General features: G+C 39.6%; 1 protein-coding gene across 1 annotated transcript in view; it reads left to right on the plus strand.

The window, feature by feature from the left end:
* LOC124281128 (dynein assembly factor with WDR repeat domains 1-like) overlaps positions 1–24396 on the plus strand; it is a 44862-nt gene that overhangs the window by 3070 nt on the left and 17396 nt on the right. Inside the window, exons 3-9 of the mRNA XM_046717145.1 lie at positions 830–921; positions 1958–2010; positions 3338–3396; positions 8369–8491; positions 10684–10783; positions 12189–12296; positions 22192–22298. Of these exons, the coding sequence (XP_046573101.1) occupies positions 830–921; positions 1958–2010; positions 3338–3396; positions 8369–8491; positions 10684–10783; positions 12189–12296; positions 22192–22298 (642 nt within the window). The remainder of the gene's footprint in view (positions 1–829; positions 922–1957; positions 2011–3337; positions 3397–8368; positions 8492–10683; positions 10784–12188; positions 12297–22191; positions 22299–24396) is intronic.

A 24396-nucleotide genomic window follows, 5' to 3' on the forward strand; every position in this document is an offset into this window, starting at 1 on the left:
GTTATGAATACCTAATGCCATTTAGAAAGTGGTCAGATGTAACACATGTTATATTTGGGATTACACTTTCTCAGTAAAGGGTGTGGGTTCGCTTCCCGGATGGGACTCAACCCAACAAAAGTGCAAGAATCAACTTTACTGAGAAAGTATAATCCCAAATGTAACATGTTACATTTGACCACTTTCTAAATGGCATTGTGTATTCATAATAAGCTTCCACCGTGGGGGCTGTGCCAATTTACAGTTGTCAGAGGGGCACACAAGGTATATGACCTAGACTACCAGTTGTCTGACTTCCATTTTTGTCGAACAAATGGCGGCTGAGTGGGTTAGACTGCTGAAATTGTGTGCTGGCAATTATGTGCCTGAATCTGAGATCATGGGTTCAAATCCTGGTTGGGATTCAACCCAACAAAAGTTATAGAATCTTTACTGAGAAAGTGTAATCCTAAATATAACATGTTACAAGTGACAGGTTAAAGAATGTATACAATGTACAGTGGTACATTTCACAGTACCTGAATCATTACTACAGAACTTGCGCACATAGATCAATGCTCATGATGTTGATCACTGAATGGTCTGGTCCAGCCGTGATTATTTACAAACCGCCGCCAAAAGTCTGACCAATACCTGGTGTGTGAGTGTATCAATTCCCAAAATGTTCTCTACAGATTATTTGTTTCTCCACGCTGGGTCATCATCTGTCATCACAGTACAATACAAGCATTATATCCAAAAAGGGCATGTTAATCAGTGTTATAAGAAAATATTTTGTCGTCTTTACAAGATCTCAAAATGAGTACCTTGCCATCTACTTTCTTTGCAGGACGGACATTGATGCGGTTGTGGATGAAATATCTCGCAAGGAGCCTCTCATCACCTCCTCCAAAACAGAACAAGTCAGAAAGCTCATTATACGTATTTGTCGTATCCTTTTACAACATACTTTACAAGAGGACTGTTTGGGAGGCACGGAAAGTTTATCGTCAAATTAAGAAAAACTATCATTTTTCCTTATCCTGACTCATGCTTATTGCTTGTCTCCCTTTCCTTCCGAATGCTAGTGGAACACTTGAATCCCCTTTTGAAGCTCCCTTCAAAAAAGCGGACGTAAAATCACTTACCAGGAGTCACCTCCCTTGCTAGGTTTTGACGGGAAACGGCGCCACCCGTCTCCCATGCTCTTCACTCTCTCCTGATTCGCCCGAGTGGGCGGTTGTGAGAGCACCTGGTCCCCTATACGGCTTTATATCCTTTTATTATTTAGGGCATCAAAGAAATTTATGATTATGGGTCAAACTCCAGTTCACCCAGATTATATACTGAGGAAAAAAATAAGCGATAACATGAAAGCACAACTGTTCCTTTATTTTTGCCCAGGTTTCTTCACAAGCTTTGTATCGCACAACTTGTGAAGAAACCTTGAAAAAAATAATGGAACACTTGTGCTTTCATGTGATCCCTTATTTTTTTTCCCCAGTATATATCTAGGTTTGTTAGCACTAAACCTGTACTTGTTGGTTCCACCAAAATGGTAAATGTCTGACACCTGCATTACTTTTCAGGCTTACCTTCCACATTCAGGTGACGTGTCATGCTATCTCTGCTAGAGAACTGTTCAAGCCCATGTTAAACCCATCTCGCTCACAGTCTACTTACAGATCTTAGGAATGGTTGGAAATTTGTAGTCCACGATGCAGTATCATGTATTGATGATGATCATGATGATACATCATCACCTGCTGGTTGTGCTGTGAGTTGCCTCTTCGATATCCATCATAGGAATAGAATATCCGTCTTCCCGTTTACTGCTTAGAAATAGAAAGTTGAATCTTTTGTGAAGATTCTGAACTTTGCTGAAACAGTCGAGACATGTTGTATCTTACGGTTAACCAGTTCCATATTTTGCAAAACGGGTATAATTGATTGTTATGAAGCCTTAACCAAGTACCAGGTTTGCAGGAGAAGTTGTCACATCCCGATGATCATCATTATTACTTGTTCAAGGTGAGATGCCAACTGCTATCCTCTGTGATTCAGATGCTTGAAGTATTACCCAAGATCATCGTACATTTATCTAACAACTTGTACAACCTAAGTTTTTACCAGGTACCCTGGTGGTGGTGTATTTTACAATGTTTCACCAAGTTATTCCTACAGTCTGTATCATATCCTGTATTACCATTGATAAAATGATTGCAATATAAAGTTTTTTTGAAACTGAATGAAATTACTGTTTTTAGCATATTGCATGGAGTTGTTTCCCTTTATGCCTTTCTAACAGTTTTCGTGTAAGCCAGTCAGGTATGGTTATCCAAGACCAAAATATTTCTTTCACTCTGTAAATACATGTATATTAATAAAATCAAATAGGCCTTGGAGTGTTTCACACGATGAGCTATCCTTAAAGGCACAATTTCACATATTTTCGACAATATTTTGGCCTATATAATATATATTAGGGCATATGCAATCACTTTAGCTTCCTATTGATGCAATAAAAGACTTATTTTCCCTTATGACTTGCATCAAATCGATAATTGAAACTTCGAGGTGAACAGCTTCCAAACAGAGAACACTTGCCATACAGGGGATGTAAACAATTGCTTCGTCTATCGAAAAATGTCGCACGCAGTGTTGTCGGTGTTTGCGGAAGAGATTATATGGCAGCTTCCCCTGAGGGATGATTGTTAGCTTTATTGAAAAAAATGCATTATTTATTTTTAGAGAAATGTGGTGTGAAATAGTGTCTTTAAACATGTTGCTGAGGGGCCGTAATGGAGATTTGTTGTGCCCCCAAATGGAATCATAACTTCTCCATCCAAGACATTTACTTGAAGCATAATGATTTTGTAACTTACATGATACTTGGTAGTTTTACCCTGTAAAACGGGTGTATTCTAAACTGAAGTGTTGAACTCATGTAAACTAATGTAGCTTTATAATACCCTTTATCACAGATTTTCTAGACCTGGTCAGAGGCTGATATTCAGCCACAAGTCAATTAAAAGTTGGAAAGTACAAGTTCCAATTTTCTCAGAATTTAGATAAATAAATAAATAAATATCAGCAATTTTGTACACGACATGCAGGGGGGATCACTTACTTTGGACATAAATTCTAGTGGGGAGTGGGGGTGCATTCACATAGTACGTGCTTCTCCCAAAAAAATCATCATCCCTCCCCTAGCCAACTTATAACTATTAGGACTCAAAAAATCAGGAAAGCCATGACAATCCCTGGTATTATATGGAAGGTAATTCAGCGAAAGTAAAAATTCACTATGTTCAGAAAATTCAAGAAGGTGCTGATGAAACCAGTTCTTTGTTTGCAGGTGCTACGAGCTCACATCCTTCCTCTCACAAATGTTGCCTTCAATAAGTCGGGATCAAGGTAAGACAGCTGGGGTAGACACAGAATTACACATAAATTCTTTGAGTGGCATTAAGAAGCTGGCATGATGAACAGGAACAAGTTTTATGGATAGACAACTTCTTGATTGCAATGGATGCGACAGTTCGGTGTAGATGCTAGCATTGTTATCAAGCAAGTGTTAGTATCTACACCTATATAAATATCGTTTTACAGATTAAACTTTGCATCCGCTGCAATACCTGCAGAAGTTCTCCCAGGAAACACTGGAAAACTTTCTGGAGAATATGAAGGGCACTCTCCTGATCTGCACTAAGAGATCAGGAGGTACCAAACCAAGGGCACCGAGAACAATGGGGAGCCTGACGACAGTGTACTTGGGATGCATGCAAGCGAGACATTTCAAAGGCGAGGTTAAGCATATTTATCATGCTTTTCCTGAATCTTGCCAATCACATTGCTGTCAAAGGGACAGAAAATTCAATGATATAAATAAAATCATTGGCTTTATCCAAAAGGACAAGATTAGGTTTGTTGGCTGGAATTCTTCTGAGGCTGTATATGGGCCTATTCCACAGAAGTTTGAAAGCATCATTTTCCATGGCGCCCTGGACATGTTTCAGGGTCGCATTACCATGGATGGACCTCGAGTCAAAGCCACAAGTATGGCGGAGACAGTAATAAAAGCAACGAGCCATGCCATCATGTCGCTTTAAGATATGCTGTTTGTGCCAAAGAAGGGCATCCACTGACAAGGTGTTGGACAGTCTCTGTAAATTCATTACATCGTCAACATTTCATATTGATATTTTCTTTAAGAATCACATTTTGGCGATTCACAGTGGGAAGTGACTGGTCCTGGGCAGCAAAAGGAAGCCCTCAATTTCATATTTAAGACCAGCCGACTTCATCCAGGCTGAAGGAGTCGGTGGGATTGCTATTCTCGCCCACACACTGCATGTACTGCATGCAATGGTTTCTCAGAAAGCTTCTCCACAAAGACCGACTCTGGGCAGACTTGGTGAAGGACTTCACCTGGTATACTCCCCATCGCGGTACCGTCCAGCAGTACATCGCCATCAACAAAATCAACATCAAATTTCAGATTTGGTCCAACAACCTTGGCACGCTTTAAAATAGCTGTGGAATTCCTTGCTTTCATCATGAGTCTTCACATGCATACATATGTGCAAAAGTACACAATAAAATTCTATCATGAAGAGCCTCCACATTAATCAAACCCCGACCTCCAGAATTGACTGGCATATATAAATGGTTAAGAGAGGAGCGAGGGTGGTGGACTCTGTTATCAAACATGATCCTTCTGGTCAGGCGGTCAAGACTCTGGATGTCTTGTTTTGTCCAATCAACTACTCCAAAGGAATCTGAAAAGACTGGCACAGCAAAAGTATTGGTGGCTTTGACCTTGTTTCGAGCATTTAGCTCTGAGCTCCAGATTTTCTTTAAGCAAGATTTGTACTTTCGGCCCGAAGTTTGTCTTGAATTTGGGCACTCTGAACTTGCATTCCAAGATAGGTGTAGGCCTGATCTTCCTCAAGATGCTCAATAACTCCTCCCCGGTAACTTGACCGATCCACCATTAACTACCTTGCCACGTTTGAAATGAAGAGTATTACATTTGTCGAGACCCAAGTGTTATGCCAATATCATTAGAAAGGACTCGACAAGGAGAACCTGTTCTTTCAAATTGGCATCTCCTTTGGCAAGGAGCTCAATGTCATCCATGTAAAGGAGATGAGTAAAGCGGTGTTGGGGATCTGTGCTGAGGAGGTCGGGATGGTAACCCTCCTCTCTGTTGAGCAGAAAGCTCAAAGGATTTAGAGACAAACAAAAAGCAAAGGACTAAAGGAGTCCCCTGGAAAATTCCCTTCTGATTGGAATAGATTCTGAAATCTGCACCTGCCCTTGCGAGTACATCTCAAGTTGAGTCGACCAGGAACTCATTAAAGACTTGAGTAAATCAAGTAGTCGTTCCGGGAGGTCAATAGAACAAAGAGACTTAAGAATCCATTCATGAGGGACAGAGAGTTGTATGCTTTTGTAGTCAATCCAGCACATGGAGAGGTTTGCGGTGATATGTTTTAGCCTGTTCCAAAATCATTTTTGTACAAGAAGTTGATCCTTGCACCCCCAAAATCACTTTCTCGCCCCTTTCTGCTCTCTGTAAATTATATCATTGGAAGAGCAGTAAGATGACACCGAGACTTGTTAAACACCCTGTGAAGGTTTTATACTGAGTATTCAAACATGTGATAGGGCGGAAGTTTTGGGATCAGTCAAGTCTCCTTTTGGGAAGGAGTATTGTCGCGACCTTTGCAGAACCATGAAGGAACATCACCTGTGTCCACGAGTATTGAAACAGTGAAGTAATGGAGTTTGGACACAGGGAAACAGTTTCCAATACCGGTTTCGAATGCCATCAGGCCCTGGAGCTGTGTTATCATTATTATACAGTGAAAGCCATTAAAAATGCAATTTGACATTCATACTTTCTTTACTCACACTAATTTCAACATATATAAACCTAACTGACAGATATGTTTTATGTGAACATCTGTGAATAGTTTCATCTGAAAAATGTCCAGTCAACAACATTAGTGGCCTTAACAACGACATCAAACAAAGGAGGGGTCACTTGCAGTCAATATCGCGTGTGTGTCCACCGTGGCGCTGCAAGACATGCTTTCGCAGTCTTTGGGGCATTGAAAGACACACATTTCTTAGGAACAGCTGTTGGATGATCTGCAGCCTCTGATGGTCTGTGGTCTGATCATGACACCACGCCCTCCAAATCGATCATGTTTAAGGACACAGTTTGGCGCAAGTCTTTCTCCTTTAGGTCGATAAATTTGTTGGCGATCCATCTGCAAAGGATAAGCTAAACCTGGGTTCATCTGAAAATATGACCCTGGCCATGTCCTGTTGCCAAGATTGGCCCCATTTGCTGCCCATCGCTGTCTGGCAAGTCTGGCGATGCAATAAGGTTGGACCACGGATACGGGTGGCGACACGGATGTTGAAGGCAGCAAAGCGTCCTTGCACCTTTTGGGCTGAAACAATGTTGACTTGTCCCAATTGTCCTCCTTGCCTAATCATCAGCTGTTTGGAACCGATTTACGCAAGTGTGAAACTTCGGATATTGTGGTTTTGTCGAGCTGTTATCACAGGTGGTGCACCAGGTCGCTGACGATCAGCAACACTTCGGTAGCCCGAAAAACGTTGTCTGAGTCGACTTACAGTGGATGGATGTACATTAAAGTGCCTGGCAATCATCACATCTGAAGCACCTTGGCTGACCATACCGATAACCTGATTCCTTTCGTCTTGTGTCAAGTGTGGCATTTTCTCAAAGTGATTGAGTTCCACAATTCCTTGTGCTTTTACAGGGCCTGGGTGCATGTAATGCATGTGCACAACGTGTTTCATGAATGGGGTTGTGTTCACGAGAAATGTCAAAGATTCAGTTTTAAGTATCAAAGTTCATGTGAGACGAATGCTCCGGGACTCGAAACTTCGAAATGGGCCAAATAACAGCCTTTTATCCCTACATCCTCTGTATCGCAGGAAAAAATCTTCAATAGAACTTTTGTAAGTTTCAGGACAACAAATACCAATTGCATTTTTAATGGCTTTCAGTATATTTTACAGATTAAAGATGAAAATGCAACAGAAAGGGTTCGAGTGATCCTGGCACAGGCTGGTAAGGCTCATCATCAGCTCAGGGCCCTCGCCCCTCTACCCGCCCAGCCCAGACAGCGAATGGGACTTCTCCCAGGAAACACTGCCTAGTCGAACCCACCAAGAACTTTCTGGAGAATATGAAGGCTCCCCAACACTGCAGCCTTCTGCATTACCCAGAGTGTCAGAAGGGCTGTACTCCCGGTTGAGAACCGGGCACTCTCCTGATCTAAGCTAAGAGATCAGGAGGTACCAAACCAAGGGCACGAAAACAATGAGGAGCCTGGCGACAGTGTACTTGGGATGCAATCAAGACATTTCAAAGGCGAGGGTTAAGCATATTTATCATGCTTTTCCTGAATCTTGCCAATCACATTGCTGTCAAAGGGACAGAAAATTCAATGATATAAATAAAATCATTGGCTTTATCAAAAGGACAAGATCAGGTTTGTTGGCTGGAATTCTTCTGAGGCTGAATATGGGCCTATTCCACAGAAGTTTGAAAGCATCATTTTCTATGACCCTGGACATGATCAGGGTCATTAGCATGGATGGACCACCGAGTCAAAGCCACAGACACGGCGGAGGCGGTAGTAAAAGCAACGAGCCATGCCATCATGTCGTTTAAGATATGCTGTTTGTGCCAAAGAAGGGCATCCACTGACAAGGTGTTGGACAGTCTCTGTAAATTCATTACATAGTCGACATTTCATATTGATATTTTGTTTTGTTATTATTATTATTATGTATGTCTTATTATCCCCTGCCATGATGTGAGGGGGATATAAGTTTAGGCTCTGTCCGTCCAAGATGATGGGGACAGATTTTCGGAGAAACCGCCATAGGGAAACCAAATTTGATATGTTTCAGGACATGAATGCCTTGATGGAGTTTGAAAACTGAAACCGTGTTACAATTTATTTACAGAGTTATGGCCCTTGTCATGCGTTTTGAACTTAGTGCACTGTTTCCCAATTAGGGACAGATTTTCTCAGAAACCGTTATAGATAGAGAAACCAAATGTGGTATGTATTTTCAGGAGACAAATGCCTTGATTGAGTTCAAAAGCTGAAACTGTTACGATTCTTTAGTTTCAGAGTTATGGCCCTTGTCATGCATTTCTTGACTTTGTGCACGTTATCCCCAATGGGAACAGATTTTCTCAGTAACCGTTATAGATAGGGAAACCAAATGTGTAGTGCGTGTTTTCAGGACATAAATGTTGTGATGGAGTTAAAAACAAGAACCGTGTGGCGGGGATATTGATGATCATGTCTTCTTGTTTTTTTTCCAGCTTTATCACTGGTAGTTACGACCGTACTTGTAAAGTGTGGGACACAGCGTCAGGGGAGGAACTGTTCACACTCGAGGGACATCGGAATGTCGTCTACGCCATTGCCTTTAATAACCCTTTTGGGTGAGTTGATCACAAAAGGTCTGGGTTGGTGGGATAGCCTAATGGTTAAAGCGTCATGCTGAAGACCCAGGTCAGACTCCCCACATGGGTACAACTGACTGACTGACTGAAGATGGCTTTCATCCGCTTCTAGCAATACTCCAGCAACATCACGGCGGGGGACACCAGAAATGGGCTTCACACATTGTACCCATGTGGGAAATCAAACACGGGCCTTTGGCGTGACAAGCGAACGCTTTATCCACTAGGCTAACCCACCGCCGCACATGGGTGCAATGTGTGAAGCCCATCTCTTGTGATATTACCTAATACAGTGGAAACTGCCTAAGTAAAGACCGGCTTAACTAAACAGACCCGGATAAGTAAACACTATTCTTTGGTCCCGGCAAATTTCTTCATTAATTATCAGTATTAGAGTTTGGTTAACTCAAATCGGATAAGTAAACAATACCGCTTAACTAAACATCTTCGCACGTCCCTGGAAGAAAATTATTTAACAAAAGAGACCAGATAACTAAATTAGCGATCACCACATAATCTGACATGAGGGGCACGTCTCAGTCTCCGGCTAAACAAACATCCTACTTACAGCTCGCTGGCGTCAAGCAGTTGACAATACACTGACAACTGGAGGCCAGCCCTGATAAGTTGTTCATTGTTACATATGCATACATATACATGCATATGGTTGTCATTTGCCAGTTTTATAAGTTTGGATAAGTAAAATACCTGATAAGTAAACAATTTTGGCGAGTCCCTTGAAATTTTACTTATCAGGTTTCCACTATATTATTGCTAAAAGGGGCGTAAAACCATACTCATTCACTCACTCACTCAGAAGATGTCTATATGCTCACATTATAGGTACTTTTAAGGTGGCTTCACATGACAAACTTTAATTTGCTGATATGTGTTTACAAACATAAGTTTGTGTTTGTGAACATGTAAAAACTGGTTTGTAAAGTGTTACCCTTTGTGAGAAAATGTTTTGGTCTTTATTCTTACCAATATTTGAGGGAACATGTTTTAAAATGTATTTTGACATGTTGTCAAGCATATGTTTGTCATGTCATGTTACGATTTCCCATGTGAAGTCGCCTTAAGTCCATTAACCTTGTATGGAATCCTTAACACTTACTCATTCCCAGTTTATTATTACAAGTTCGACCTTGCAGTCATATCATATATGGGGGGCATGGTGGACGAGCTGGCTAAGGTGCCAGGCTAGTGATCCAGCGAGCTTGAGGTGCTGGGATCGAGCCCACCTGTGACCTGGTGTAAAAACCTTGGAGTCAACTTTGTGTGCAGACTCTTTCAGTATTGTCACAATCCCTAGTGTACAGTACACAACCCTGTGCACTTCAAAGAACCCACGAATCCGTTGGTATATGACCAGATGGTGGCCACATGAATATATGCAAACACCTAGTTGCGGGGGTACGGCAACGTGCAGTAAAGTACTGTGAATATGTGTCCCAGTCCACCCAGCTGTGAATTGGGTACCTCGTAAGGATGGGAAAGCTGCAATAACTTGGCACACCTTGTGGCAGCAAGAGTTGTATGATCCCCAGGGAGTTGAGATTGATAACACGATGTGCCGTTGAGATTGACATCCAATGATCGAGGGAAAAAAACACAGCACCTTGAGCATGCACTAGTGCGTGGATATGTGCGCTATATAAATATCCAGTAATAATAATATCCAATTGAATCCAGTGTAGCAATGGTGATAAAGTTTTTCTTATGTAAGTTTTGCAAATTGTAATTACTGCTATACAATTACTGATGATTATGTTAATTAACATGTCTAAGCTTGAATAGTTTAAATCAGGTTAAACAGGTTCAGGTCAAATCCTTTCAGGACCCCGTTCCTCAAAGCGATCGTAGCACTACGACTGTCGTAGGTCTATGTTAAACTATGGGGGTTACGATCAACTTAGCGCTACGATCGCTTTCAGGAACGGGGCCCAGGTCTATAGTCATTGTATCATTTGTAAGTTGTAAGTGAAGTAATCATTTGTTTTCTGTTAAAATTATTAATTCAATCATCACTCTGCCCTTCAGTATGAACTCTCCGTAGAGTCATGTTTTTGAAAAGAGGAAAGTTGAATATGATAATCCAATTATCGTATCGAGATGAGTGGTCTCCTCATGAGACATCAAATCAGATTTTAGTTGTGCTTTTCTTCCAGTGACAAGATTGCAACAGGTTCTTTTGACAAGACATGTAAGCTTTGGAGCGCTGACTCGGGAAAGTGCTACCACACATTCAGAGGACATACAGCAGAAATTGTAAGTGAATGAACTATAAATTTGTATTTTTTATTTATGCCTTGTGGGATGTTTATAAGTCGGGATGTTTATATGTCGCAGGAGGTCGCCTTGACCTCAGGGTTGAGGTATGAGCAAGGAACCGTTGTCATGGTGATGGGAGAAAATACAATGTAGTACTTTACAATGGGGAAAGCAACACATATATGTGAGGCCTGTTTTTGGAATTGTTAAGATTTTCAAAGTATATAATTTGTTTAAAAGTTCAGTTGATTGTCAGTTTAGTTTTTTTGTCTTGTATACAAAACAGTATAATTGTTAAATCCAATTGTTTGTATAGTGCTTCACGAACAGGAGACATTGCCACAGCAACAGACCTTATAACTGTGATTCATTTATTGCCACTGTTGCACTTTTATTTGTACAGTCCTGGGACTTGGGTTAGATGATGATGATGACGATTTTGATGATTTTGAGATTTAACAGTTGCTTTCACATGGAGTTGGGTTATGGTTGGATATTAAGGTCTGAAGGTTACATTTTCTAAATGAAAGTACAGTGCGTGTCAATTTTTTGTTTGAATGTTTGACGAACTATATTCAACTTGGCATAGTTGCCTCCCTTACTCTTGCCAGAAATTTATGACCATTTCTTTACATAAAAAAATGGAGAGCGGAAGGTCACGGGTTCGATCCCCGACCGCGTCATACCAAAAAGACGTTAAAATATAGTACTTGTTGGTCCCTGCCTGGCGCTCGACATTAATGGGTACAACAAGGACTGGTCGGCTCGGAGTCAGTATAATGTGTCTGAGTGGGGTATTCATGCTTCACTGCGGCATGGTATCTCAGTGGGCTAGCACTATAAAACCAGCTTCAGTCTGGGCTAGTATAAGCAGCCACACATACACATACACACGCATGCACGTCGTCATATGAGCGAAATATTCTCCAGCGCGACGTTAAACCCAATTTCACCTCACCTCTCCTCAATAAAAAATCAACCTGATTTGGGTTCTGTTTGTCTGTACCATGGCCTAGATCATGACTGTCTTCAAAGTGACTTCATCAAGTTCATGTGGTAGTGACCCGTGAAGATCTGGGTTAGAATTGGTCTTCCGCAACCAATGCTTGTCATAAGAGGCGACTGACGGGATCGGGTTGTCAGACTCACTGACTGGGTTGTCATCGTATCCCAGTTGTGTAGATCGATGCTCATGTTGTTGATCACTGGATTGTCTGGTCCAGACTTGATAATTTACAGACCGCCGTCATATAGCTGTAATATTGTTGAGTGCGACGTTAAACAACAAATCAACCCACCAACCATCATGTGGTAGGACCTGTTAGCTGATGGTGTTCCTGTGTGAGCTGTATAGTGATTCTAGTGTTACCATTTAATCTGTCAACTGATATTTTTTTTCCAGGTGTGTTTAAGTTTCAACCCAGCCAGTTCAGTTCTAGCAACAGGGAGTATGGACACGACGGCCAAACTGTGGGATGTGGAAACAGGCACCGAGCTCAATACTCTCAATGTAAGTCATGGGCAGTGGGGTAGGAAAGTGGTTAAAGCAATAGCTCACCATGCTGTAGATCTGGGTTCGATTCCCCACATGGGTTCAAATTTCAATGTGTGAGACCCATTTCTGGTGTGCTATGTTGTGATATTACTGAAATATTGTAAATGTGGTGTAAAAATTTGGACTCAATGTAAGTCATGGAGTAAATTTATCAAAAGCATGTGATGTTAAACCTGATATACCTCTCCAACACTGAACAGATGGTAAAGCAGAGTGTGTTAGCAAGCCTTGACCAAAAGCCATAGTGTCTGTAATGTAGTGTTGGGAATTGGTTGAAATCTCACAATTGGCGCCGCCTCCGTGGTGTAGTGGTTAGAGCGTCCGCCCGGAGAGCGGAAGGTCGCAGGTTCGATCCCCGACCGCGTCATACCAAAAAGACGTTAAAATATGGTACTTGTTGGACCGTGCCGGCATTAATGGGTACAACAAGGACTGGTCGCTCGGAGTCAATATAATGTGTCTGAGTTTGGTATTCATGCTTCACTGCGGCATGGTATCTCAGTGGGCTAGCACTATAAAACCAGCTTCAGTCTGGGCTAGTACAAGCAGCCGCACATACACATACACGCCCATGCGCGTCGTCATATGAGCGAAATATTCTCAAGCACGACGTTAAACCCAATTTCACCTCACCTCACAGTTGGTGATTGGTTCATTACCAACAAGCAGTCATCGAAAAAAATTGGTTGGCATCATTTTACAGAGTTTCCTATTTAGGTTGTTATTGCAGATAAGTATAATGTGGTTCTCTGTTGTTTTTTGTTTTATTTAGAAACATCCAATGTAAAATGATGCAGCTTGCTACTTTAAAGTGATGACTAATATATCATGAACATAAACTTTTTGGAGTCTTCAAGAAATATGAACCGCCTCCGTGGTGTAGTGGTTAGGGCGTCCGTGCAGAGAACGGAAGGTTGCGGGTTCGACCCCCGACCGCATCATACCAAAAGACATTAAAATATGGTACTTGTTGGTCCCTGCCTGGGGCTCGGCATTAATGGGTACAACAAGGACTGGTCGGCTCGGAATCAGTATAATGTGTCTGAGTGGGGTATTCATGCTTCCCTGCGGCATGGTATCTCAGTGGGTTAGCAATATAAAACCAGCTTAAATCTGGGTTAGTACAAGCAGCCGCACATACACATGCATGCACGTTGTCATATGAGCAAAATATTTTTAAGTACTACGTTAAACCCCATTTCACCTCACCTCACCTCAAGAAATAATATTATGCAGTCATGACTTTTCTGTAAGTGAAGTGAGTTTTCTAAGAATAAAACATGTTTTCAGGCCCTAACAACTTCTAAGATATGTTCCATCGTCAAGTGTTTCAAACACTGAAACAGTAGTGACAAAATCATTTGTGTTCAATTATGAGAAAATGTGATCGATTCCTTGGTCGTTTGGTCACTAATTAATTATACGACCAATGTAATGGAATCGATTATTTGAATTAATTGGAATACCACCACTGTAAGGCAATGCTGGTTCAGTTGGGGAACTGTCTTCAGGAATCATGCTTGTTGTGCACACCTATTGCTGTGGATTTACGAGGCCCGACTAATGGGATCGGGTGGTCAGGCTCGCAGTTACATAGATCAGTGTTCATGATGTTGATCACGGTATTATGTGAATAATTTTGTCCTTCAAAGATATTCAGATTTTCAATCTTTTTAAGCAGCCCTTACATTTTCTGAACTACACAATTTAATCCTGTTAGTACACTATCCTGCTTTGAAAAGTGTATGGTATATCTGGACTTGCGTTGGTAATTTATCAGATTAGTTTTATTCAATATTTTAAGCAACGCTGTCAACATACATTCAGGAAAATTTGTGTCTGAAGTGATAGGCAGGAAAGCAACTCACAATTATTTACAGCAACAGTGGTCAAATTACTGCTATTGATGCCATGTAACAAACTTTGGTTGACAGAGAAAGGATAAATATGTCACAAATATCATGCTTTGACACATTAATAATCATCATAACAGCTCCATATGTAATCGTCTGGGCTTGTCTGGTCTGGTTGCTTGGGTAGCCCAATGGTTAAAGAACACATAAACTTTGTTTTTAAAATTAACCATTACATATGAAAGATTTGTGGTTAGTCTTATGCGGAACACCAAATTCATTCTTAAAAAACTTGTGGTTAAATAATACCGAGCGATTAAAAGTTGCCAAAAAGTCGCCTGCTTCACTCTCGCCCGCCAATGAAACCACAGACAGGTTACGTAAACCTGTCGCCAGAACACTGCAGTGACGTCATGTGAGGAAGGATTTTCAGTTAGTTGAATATAAAGTGTGTAGCAAACTCGTCATATTGATGCTTTCTCGCCATCAACGAAGACATGCTAAAACCTTGCGTTGTCGTCAATTGCTCCTAGGGGTCGGGCGATGGTGTCACCATGCACAGATTTCCACAGGACCCCCCTGTTCGTGCTAATTGGGTTATGTTTGTGAGTGCGAAGCAAGTGTTTTGGAAGCCCGAAACGATATCTTACTTGTGTTCAGATCGCTTCACGGAAGTTAAAGAATCAAAACAACTTACTAGTTGTAGTAAAATATGTATATGATTGATAGCCATAAAGATTATCCATGACACAACTTGTAACATAACGATTTTTTCCTTGGAAGCGAGGTTGTGGTCGAAGTAACAATAATATTGTAAGTAGTATTATATTGACACCCACCTCGCTTCCAAGAGAGAAATTGTTATGTTACAAGCTATGTCATGCAAAATCCTATTGGCCATCAATCAAATACATATTATACTACCAGTAGAAAGTAGTTTTGATTTTGTAACTCGGTGAAAACAAACCTAAATAGCATTTATCCTCAGACTGGCGGATGTTCGCGACAGGGCGCTGCCATTTTTGAAAATCGTAAAGTCACGGGCTAAAGTCTGTTAGAATTAATGAGATTATGGTTTGTTTTCATCAAGTTAGAAAATCAAAACTACTTTCTACTCGTAGTTAAATATGTATTTGAATCATGACCAAAAGGTTTTGCATGACACAACTTGTAACATAACGATTTCTTCCACGGAAGCGAGGTGGGGGTCGAAGTGACAGTATTGCACGATCAATTTCTTGCTACATTCACGTGGTTAACATCCACTCACCTGAGATACTAGTCAATGTACGTCTTCACACTTGCCTATCCTTACGATTTTGGCGTAAGGCTTACTATTTTTTGTGCTAAATTACGACCTTACGATCATACTGAAATTCCTTACGACTTCTAAAAATAAGTGGTAGAATACTAGATATAGACATGCCCATGCTATTTACAGAGACATTTACAGTACATAAAGTATTGAAAACAGAAGTCGCATCAAAAACATTATATATAAATAATCTTTGCATCTTACAGTGCTGGTAAAGTTTATTTCAAACTGAAAGACTTTAAAAAATGTCAATTAGATCGGCGCCACATTTAACTATTAAACACTATATTAAGATTATAACCAGTTATGTTTCTCCTTTATTTCTTGACATTAACATGCTTTACTATCAAATGCACCTGCCTTACTATTTTTGTTTTAGTTGATCTTACTATTTTCTTTAAAAGGGGGTAGGCAAGTCTGCATCTTTATATTTGGTCTTATAATCCTAATTAGTTTATTATCATACTTGTATGCATTTTGAAACTAAATAAAAAGCAGACAATCTACTGATACTTACAGTGAATTTATAACATGACTGTAAAATCTAGACATTTTATAGTTTGCCAATGTGAATCATAATTCGCACATACGCCCTAGTGTGTGTTGTCTGTCTCATTACACTTCATAGCGAAAACCATGATTCTGTTGAATGCTACGACAAATGAATAAAAACAAAATGCAAATATTAAAATTAAAACAGATTAAAGTTATAGCAACAATGTCAGGCTATTACCTTGTTCGAGGAATGTATCCATCAATATCCACAAAAACGAGTGATATGCCATTCATCTGCAGCTGTTCCAAGTGATGTGTCTTTCTTATATATGAAAAACTGATTTATCGTTTCAGGTATTTCACATTGGTGTATAGTCTCATCACCCAAGATTGCACACCTGGCAACTAATTGCATAATGTCCGCCATTCTTGTAAAAAAAAAGTAGTTTAGTTAGCCAATAATGAACAACCAATCAATGTATTGGTGGTTAATCCTTTGAAAGAAGGACGTTTTTACACAGACACAACAGAGTGTATTCAGTATTGATTAGCAAATCTACATACATAAACACTACCTTTTGACAAATCCGCTGTGTAAGATAAAAGTAATTAATCAATCAGCATGTTATCGGTTAATCCTTTGATTGATGTTTATGATGTTGAGTATTTACTCCAGACACAAGAAATGTCAAATGGGAACCTTTGTCCACTACTTGTTACCACTAATTATACCTGTTATAAATTCATTAACTGACCATCGTGAATGATGACAAATAACGTGTAGGTTTTTACCACCAAACACGGGTTACAACAAGGGAGTATTAATTGCTGTATTGCATGCAATTTTAATTGCATGTGAGAACTTACGGGCCGACACTGTTTTGAGAATACGAACAGAACTTCATTGTTGCATAAGAAATACATATAAGCATTTGCTGTGTGCTTAAACTGTATGTACCTATTTACCTATTTAAGTAAATTTTCAGATTCTTCTAGCAATGGCAAAGTAGGGTTGTTTAGTTTATGGATTCAAATAAATCAAATGTCAATTTTTGACATGATTAAATATCGAGGTAAAAAAACCCACAGAAATGGGATCAATTTGGATCAGTCATTATACCATCCAGGCATAAGAAAACCTGAAAAAGCCCACACTGCTTTGATACTTTATTACAATCAGACAAGAACTACTGGTGATATTTTCGGTCCTCATATCTACGCGCCGCTCTGATTGGTTGAAATTTCATTCGCGGCTGAGAATTGTACACTGTTGTCAAAAAGGTCGATTTAAGTTAATTAATGAACGAAATGAGTAGTTTTAATGACGGGGTTTCATTTATAACGATGCCAATTAGTGATTTATGTATTTGTACCCCCTAGAGTATATGTGATCTTTAAGAGTGTGAAACCCTTGACATTGGTGGAACATTGCTGAAAACAACTAAAAGACCAAACTCACCCTCTGTTTCACGAGGAATGTCAAACAGTGATTTGGTGTGGGTTTAGAATGGGTTCAATTATTAAGGTATGTTTTAACCAAAGCACCTGTTTGCCAATCACACCAAAAATCAAGATTGAATTCTACAAATAGTTACAAGCTATTGTAAGTGTCAAGCCCATTTCCGGTGTACTATGCCAATTTTTATCCCCCTTAGCATGTAATGCAGGGGGGATAATATTAGTCGACGGCTCATCCGTCCGTCCATCCATAATCATTTTGTTTCTGAAGCATAACTCAAAAACCGTTTAATATTTTTCAACAATAATTGGTAGATATATCAAACAGAACCTAAAGTGGTGCCTTTTGCTATTTACAGATTTTTGTCATTTTTGTTTTTCTTGGTTTCCATGGAAACGATTTGAACTTAGTCTCAAAATGAGGGTGACCTTTGTTTCCGGAGCACAACTCGAAAACCGTTCAATATCTTTCTTCAAGACTTGGTAGATATATCAAACATAAGCTAAAGTGGTGCCTTTTGCTATTTGCAGATTTTTGGCATTTTTATGCCCCCGCCATATATGGGCATATAGGGTTACCCTCGGTGTCCGTCCGTCCGTACGAAACAGGGAATGTATTCTATCCACTTCTCCACCATAACCGCTCTGTGGAATTCAATGAACTTATACATAGGCTTTCTTGGGACTCTAATGGTGTGCATCTCATATTTTTTTTTTTTCATATTTTATTGTTGTTTTTTTGTAAGTTTAGAGACATTTGAACTTAGGTACATTTTGCAGAATTTCTCTATGATGATAGTGTAATAGGGGATGAAGTCTATCCACTTCTGCACAAAAACTGCTCAACAGAATTGAGTGAACGTCTACATGTCTTTTGTAGGGACTCTAAAGGTGTGCATTTCATAATTTTTTATGCAATTTCTTAATTTTGTCACTTTTACAGATGTTTGAACTTAGTTGAATTTTGTTCTATTCAGCCAGTGTTCGTTCCATCCAACAGGGGGTGTACGTTATCCACTTCTCCTCAAAAACTACTTTATGGAATTCATTTAGATAACACATGTGCTTTATAGGGACTCTAAAGGTGTGCATCTCATATTTTGATTTTGTATTTTATTTATTTTTCCAATTTTAATGCCGTTTGAACTTGGATAAATTTTGTTGAATTTCTCTCTGAATATAGTGTTGTAGGGGGTGAAGTCTATCCACTTCTCCACAAAAGCTGCTCAACAGAATTGATTGAGCTTCTACGTGTGTTTCACTGGAACTCTAAAGGTGTGCATCTCATACCTTGTTCATCCAATTTCTTAATTTTGTCACTTTTACAGATGTTTGAACTTAGTTGAATTTGGTTCTATTCAGTCTGTTCGTTCCATCCAACAGGGGGGTGTACGTTATCCACTTCTCCTCAAAAACTACTTTATGGAATTCATTTAGATTACACATGTGCTTTATAGGGACTCTAAAGGTGTGCATCTCATATTTTGATTTTGTATTTTATTTATTTTTCCAATTTTAATGCCGTTTGAACTTGGATAAATTTTGTTGAATTTCTCTCTGAATATAGTGTTGTAGGGGGTGAAGTCTATCCACTTCTCCACAAAAGCTGCTCAACAGAATTGATTGAGCTTCTACGTGTGTTTCACTGGAACTCTAAAGGTGTGCATCTCATACCTTGTTCATCCAATTTCTTAATTTTGTCACTTTTACAGATGTTTGAACTTAGTTGAATTTGGTTCTATTCAGTCTGTTCGTTCCATCCAACAGGGGGGTGTACGTTATCCACTTCTCCTCAAAAACTACTTTATGGAATTCATTTAGATTACACATGTGCTTTATAGGGACTCTAAAGGTGTGCATCTCATATTTTGATTTTGTATTTTATTTATTTTTCCAATTTTAATGCCGTTTGAACTTTGATAAATTTTGTTGAATTTCTCTCTGAATATAGTGTTGTAGGGGGTGAAGTCTATCCACTTCTCCACAAAAGCTGCTCAACAGAATTGGCTTTCTATGTGTGTTTCATTGGGACTCTAAAGGTGTGCATCTCATACCTTGTTCATTCAGTTTCTTAATTTTGTCACTTCTACAGATGTTTGAACTTGAATTGGTTCGCTTTCTCTTGCCTCCACAGTGATATTGCTATTGCTAGTTTATTTACCCTTGTACCACGAACCTTCATGATATAGGTTTAATTGTACTGTGGTAAGTTCATTGTGACATACATTTACAAATAAGTATTTACCTTTGACACTTTGGATATATTTATTTTATTATCAATCATGATATTTATTTAGTAGAAATTAATCACCAGAGCACACTCAGTGTAGGGAACTCTTCCTACAGCAGCGGAGGCATCTGTGTCCCTGGACACAAGTTTTTCTTGTTATTTTTCTTGGTTTCCATGGAAACAATTTGCTCTAAATGTGTTCAGGTGATAACTTCAAATTCACACTTTTAATATCTTATTTCATTGTTTGTGTTTCCACTAGAGTTTGGCTTTTTGACCAAAGTATTCATTAAAACAGAAACTAAAATGGTCTGACCACACATCAAATAAGCCGTGGAGGCTGAGTGGGTTAGATGGCTGACTTTGTGTGCTGGCAATTGGGTCCCTGACTCTGAGAGTGTGGGTTGATCCCAGATACTACAAAAGTACTAGAATCAATACTTTACTAAAAAAGTCTAATCCCAAATATAACATATGTTACATTTGACCACTTTCTAAATGGCATTTTGTAATAATGGCTTCGTGTATTCATCAAATAATCACAGATAATATGAATAATGGCAATAAGGACACAGAGCTAGCACAGCAATGTGGTCAGTCAGCCGTTGATACATACTGACCCCAAGCACTAACCCTCATGTCCTTCATATTTCCATTTCCATAATGGTGGCGCCGACAAATTGTCAAATGATTTGGACTGAGTGTCTTCGAATAAAACTAATGAAAAACCGACAAACTCCTACCATCAATGGAAGGGCATTTCTAAACATGCAATTTCTGTAATGAAAAAGTAATTTCTGCCAGCCACTAGACCATCACAAGGAAAACGCTGTGTGATCTATTCCCTTGTTGACAAACAATCTATCAGCGGTGCATGGCTGGTTATTTGATTTCAGGATGTAATGGAGGATGAGCTGAAGCGTGCTGTAATGTCAAATATTAATTGCGAGTATCATCTGTCATCTTAGTGATTGGAATGTGTTGCAATCTTTCTGTGTATTTTCATTTGATTGTATTTGATCCAGGAAGTTTGTTTAGAAGTGGAAATTATTGGTCAATAAGCTGTATCAATGTTATTTGTACTCTCTCGCCTTTTACCAACTAAAAACAGAGAGAGAGTTCAGTGTCGCAACATTCTTCAGTCTTTTTAGCAGAAGTAATGTTGTTGATGGGAAAATATCATAGTGATGCTAGATATCGGTCGATTTAACTCAGACCTGGTACATGCTGATGTGAAGACCTAGTTGCACCTGAAATAGACAGGTTTGACCCTGGTTACATAAATCCATCAAACCTGAAACAAGGATTCATAGATGAGTCTGAAAAATAAAATATCAAATCACTGACTGTCGTGATTCTTGACATTTACTGGGAATCATAATAGAAACATCATAATCTTTAAGTACTGACAGTTTTAAGGGCATCAAGACCAGGACAACATGACAAATTACACAACTCAGGGATTAACCGGCTTGTCGTGAATCATGGTACATAAAGCTTAATGATAACCAGTGTGTTATAGGTCATTGTTGTGTGGACAAGAAAGAGTTAATCACAGATAAGAATATTTTTGCATGCATGCACTTGGTGCATGAAGATATAAATCTTAATGTTTATGTGATATGTACCCCCGGGTTTGTGTTTTTCAAAGCTAAATGGGGGCAGTGGGGTAGCCTAGTGGTTAAAGCGTTCGCTCGTCACGCCGAAGACCCGGGTTCGAATCCCCACATGGGTACAAGGTGTGAAGCTCATTTCTGGTGTCCCCCGCCGTGATATTGCTTGAATATTGCTAAAAGCGGCGTAAAACCAAACTCACTCACTCACTCACTCAAAGCTAAATGGAGTCTTTGAATCACTTGAATATATTTGTGCAGACAATACCTTGGAATTTACTTTCAAAGAAATAATTCCTTTCAGTGGCCAGAAAGACATTTGTAGGTAGGTTTTGGGAAGATGTGTGTTTCACATGCTGTATTCAAGGTCAACTGCTCTCAGATAATCTGTCTACTAAATGTCAACCCGTGGAGATCCGGGTTATAATTGATCTTCAGTAAGTCTTCTTAGTTTGTTGTAAGAGGCGATTAACGGGATCAGGTGGTCAGGCTCGCTGACTTGGTTGACACATGTCATCGGTTCCCAATTGTGTAGATCGATGCTCATGCTGCTGATCACTTGATTGTGTGGTGCAGACTCGATTATTAACAGACCGCCGCCATATAGCTAGAATATTGCTGAGTGTAGTATATAGGGTTCAACAACAAACCAATCACCCAACCAAATAAAAATAGCCCGGTTTTATTTTTTATGTGTGGTCAGTGTTTGATTATTGGTTACCAGAAGTAACCTTCTTGAAATGATTATCAGAACTGACTGCAGGAAGGTAAAAATGCTGCAGGATGGATGTGTTTTAAATGATTTGTTCGGTTACTCATCAATAAAATTGGTTTGTTTTGTCGGCTGTACTGCTTGAACCTGTCACTCAGGATGTCTTTCTTTCAGGGCCACTCAGCTGAGATCATCTCATTGTCCTTCAACTCCACCGGCTCCCAACTCATCACCGGCTCGTTTGACCACACAGTTTCTGTCTGGGATGTACGCTCGGGGCAGTGAGTAGAATCTTCATCTGTTTATCAGTACTTACACTATATTTACCAATGAAGTTTTTCCTTAGCCTGTTTCATACTTATTGCTTATCTCTTCTCTTCCCGAGAAATGGAAACTTTCTGTGTTATGTTCCCCAAAGAACAAAAAAGCATCTCACCCAAACACATCCTTTCCTTTCTCATTTCTTTGATTCGGTATTTCAGATTGATCAAAAGATTTTGATTATTTGTTTATAATGTTGGGTCTGACCTGGTTTGAAACCTGTGAAGATCCGGGTTAGAATTGATCTTCAGCAACCCGTGCTTGTCTTAAGATGCGACTAACAGGATCGGATGGTCAGGATTACTGCCTTGGTTGACACATGTCATCATATCCCAGTTGCGTAGATCCATGGTCATGATGTAAATCCTGGGATTATTCATCCGGACTTGATACTGCTGTTACAAAGTTAAAATATTGCCTAGAGCGGCATTCACCTAAAGACAAAACAAAAGAAACAAGAAGCCGAACAAAATGAATTGCTTTGAGAGTACATGTATGTTTCTGAATGAAGACAACATTTTTCTTTCTTGATATGCAAAAGCACAGAAAGATCTCTTGAATATGTGGTGATATTTTCTTTTGCAATTGTTATTTTGAATGTTGGACTGATTTAGTGAAATGCCCCTGAATTATGACAGGAAAAGAGATAATGTTTATTCTTACCAACCCATGGCAAGTTTTGCTCATTTTCTAAAAATTAGAGTGAGTGAGTGAGTATACGCCGCTTTTAGCAATATTCCACCAACATCACCTCGGGGGACACAAAAAAATGGCAGGGGTGGAAATAACTTTAAGATTGCTAGTGTACTCTGGTACAGATGCACATGTAAAATCACTTGCCCTGATAATATTTCCACTGTACCGGCTGTTTTCTTGTTGATTTTTTAAATAAACAACATAATTAACATTGGAAAGTCAACTGGACACCGGTACAGTGTGATATACAAATTTGCTTGCCCGACAGAAAAAACACTGGACTCGGACGTCGGGCAATGGGTTATTTCCACCCTTGAATGAGCTTCACACATTGTAAGAATGTGGGGAATCGAACCCGGGTTTTCGATGTGACAAGCCAACGCTTTAACCACTAGGCTATCCCACCGCCCCTAAAAATTAGAACACATTGCTAAAATATTATTTGTTTCTTCTTGTGCAATGGGTATTTTTGTCCCTGGCCAGAAATGTAGGAACTGCCTGCTGGACATTTTAACCATCCCAACACATTTGATATTCAAGAATAAGTAAGTTTATTCGCAGTGTGATAAAATACTCCCAAAAAATTACCATTTTCAGATGTCAGTAATTTCATTCTATATTATTCTTCACATCATGAGTTGATTTAGTCCCATTTCTGGCAGTGAGTGCTCATGCTGTTGATCACTGGATTGTCTGGTCCAGACTCGATTATTTACAGACCGCCGCCATATAGCTGAAATATTGCTGAGTGTGATGTAAAACTAAACTCACTCACCTACTCTGGCGCTGAGATTATCACACCTTTTAATTGGTCAAGCGCGTTGTCCCATTTCTTGCAGTGCGATTTCCGTCAGTCCCATTTCTGGCAGTATGCTGTTCACACCGCTTAATTGATAGCTAATATATTGCTAATTGGACTTGAGTAGGCTAATTAAATGGGTTAACTGAATCAGTCAATGATACCTTACCAGGAAAGACACAAGCAAATAAAAGAAACATGGTTGGCAAGTATGTTTGATTTATCAAAAAAACTGCTTACCAACACCAGCGGATTTCAAAACCTCATTTGTGTTTTACATTTGACAGTTTTTTACATGCTGTATAAACCCAGATCATACTTCCCACACTATAACTGACTCGTACACAATGTGTAGAGCTGGGATTGCTTTGTTGAACTTGGTCCAGGTTCATATAGAAAGTTTAAGAGATTATCAGCTGAGTGGGTGGTTTGGTCTCCCACAACAGTTTGTACTTACTGGCAGAGGGTCCTGCACTGTAGGAGCGGCTGCAGGAGTGTCCATTTGTGTTGAACACATTAACACAATAAGTGCAGGACAAAAGGCATTCTTTGTTCTACAGCTA

The sequence above is a fragment of the Haliotis rubra genome, unplaced genomic scaffold, assembly GCF_003918875.1.
Source record: "Haliotis rubra isolate DU_JTF1 unplaced genomic scaffold, ASM391887v1 Scf28, whole genome shotgun sequence".
Classification (NCBI taxonomy): Eukaryota; Metazoa; Mollusca; class Gastropoda; order Lepetellida; family Haliotidae; genus Haliotis; species Haliotis rubra.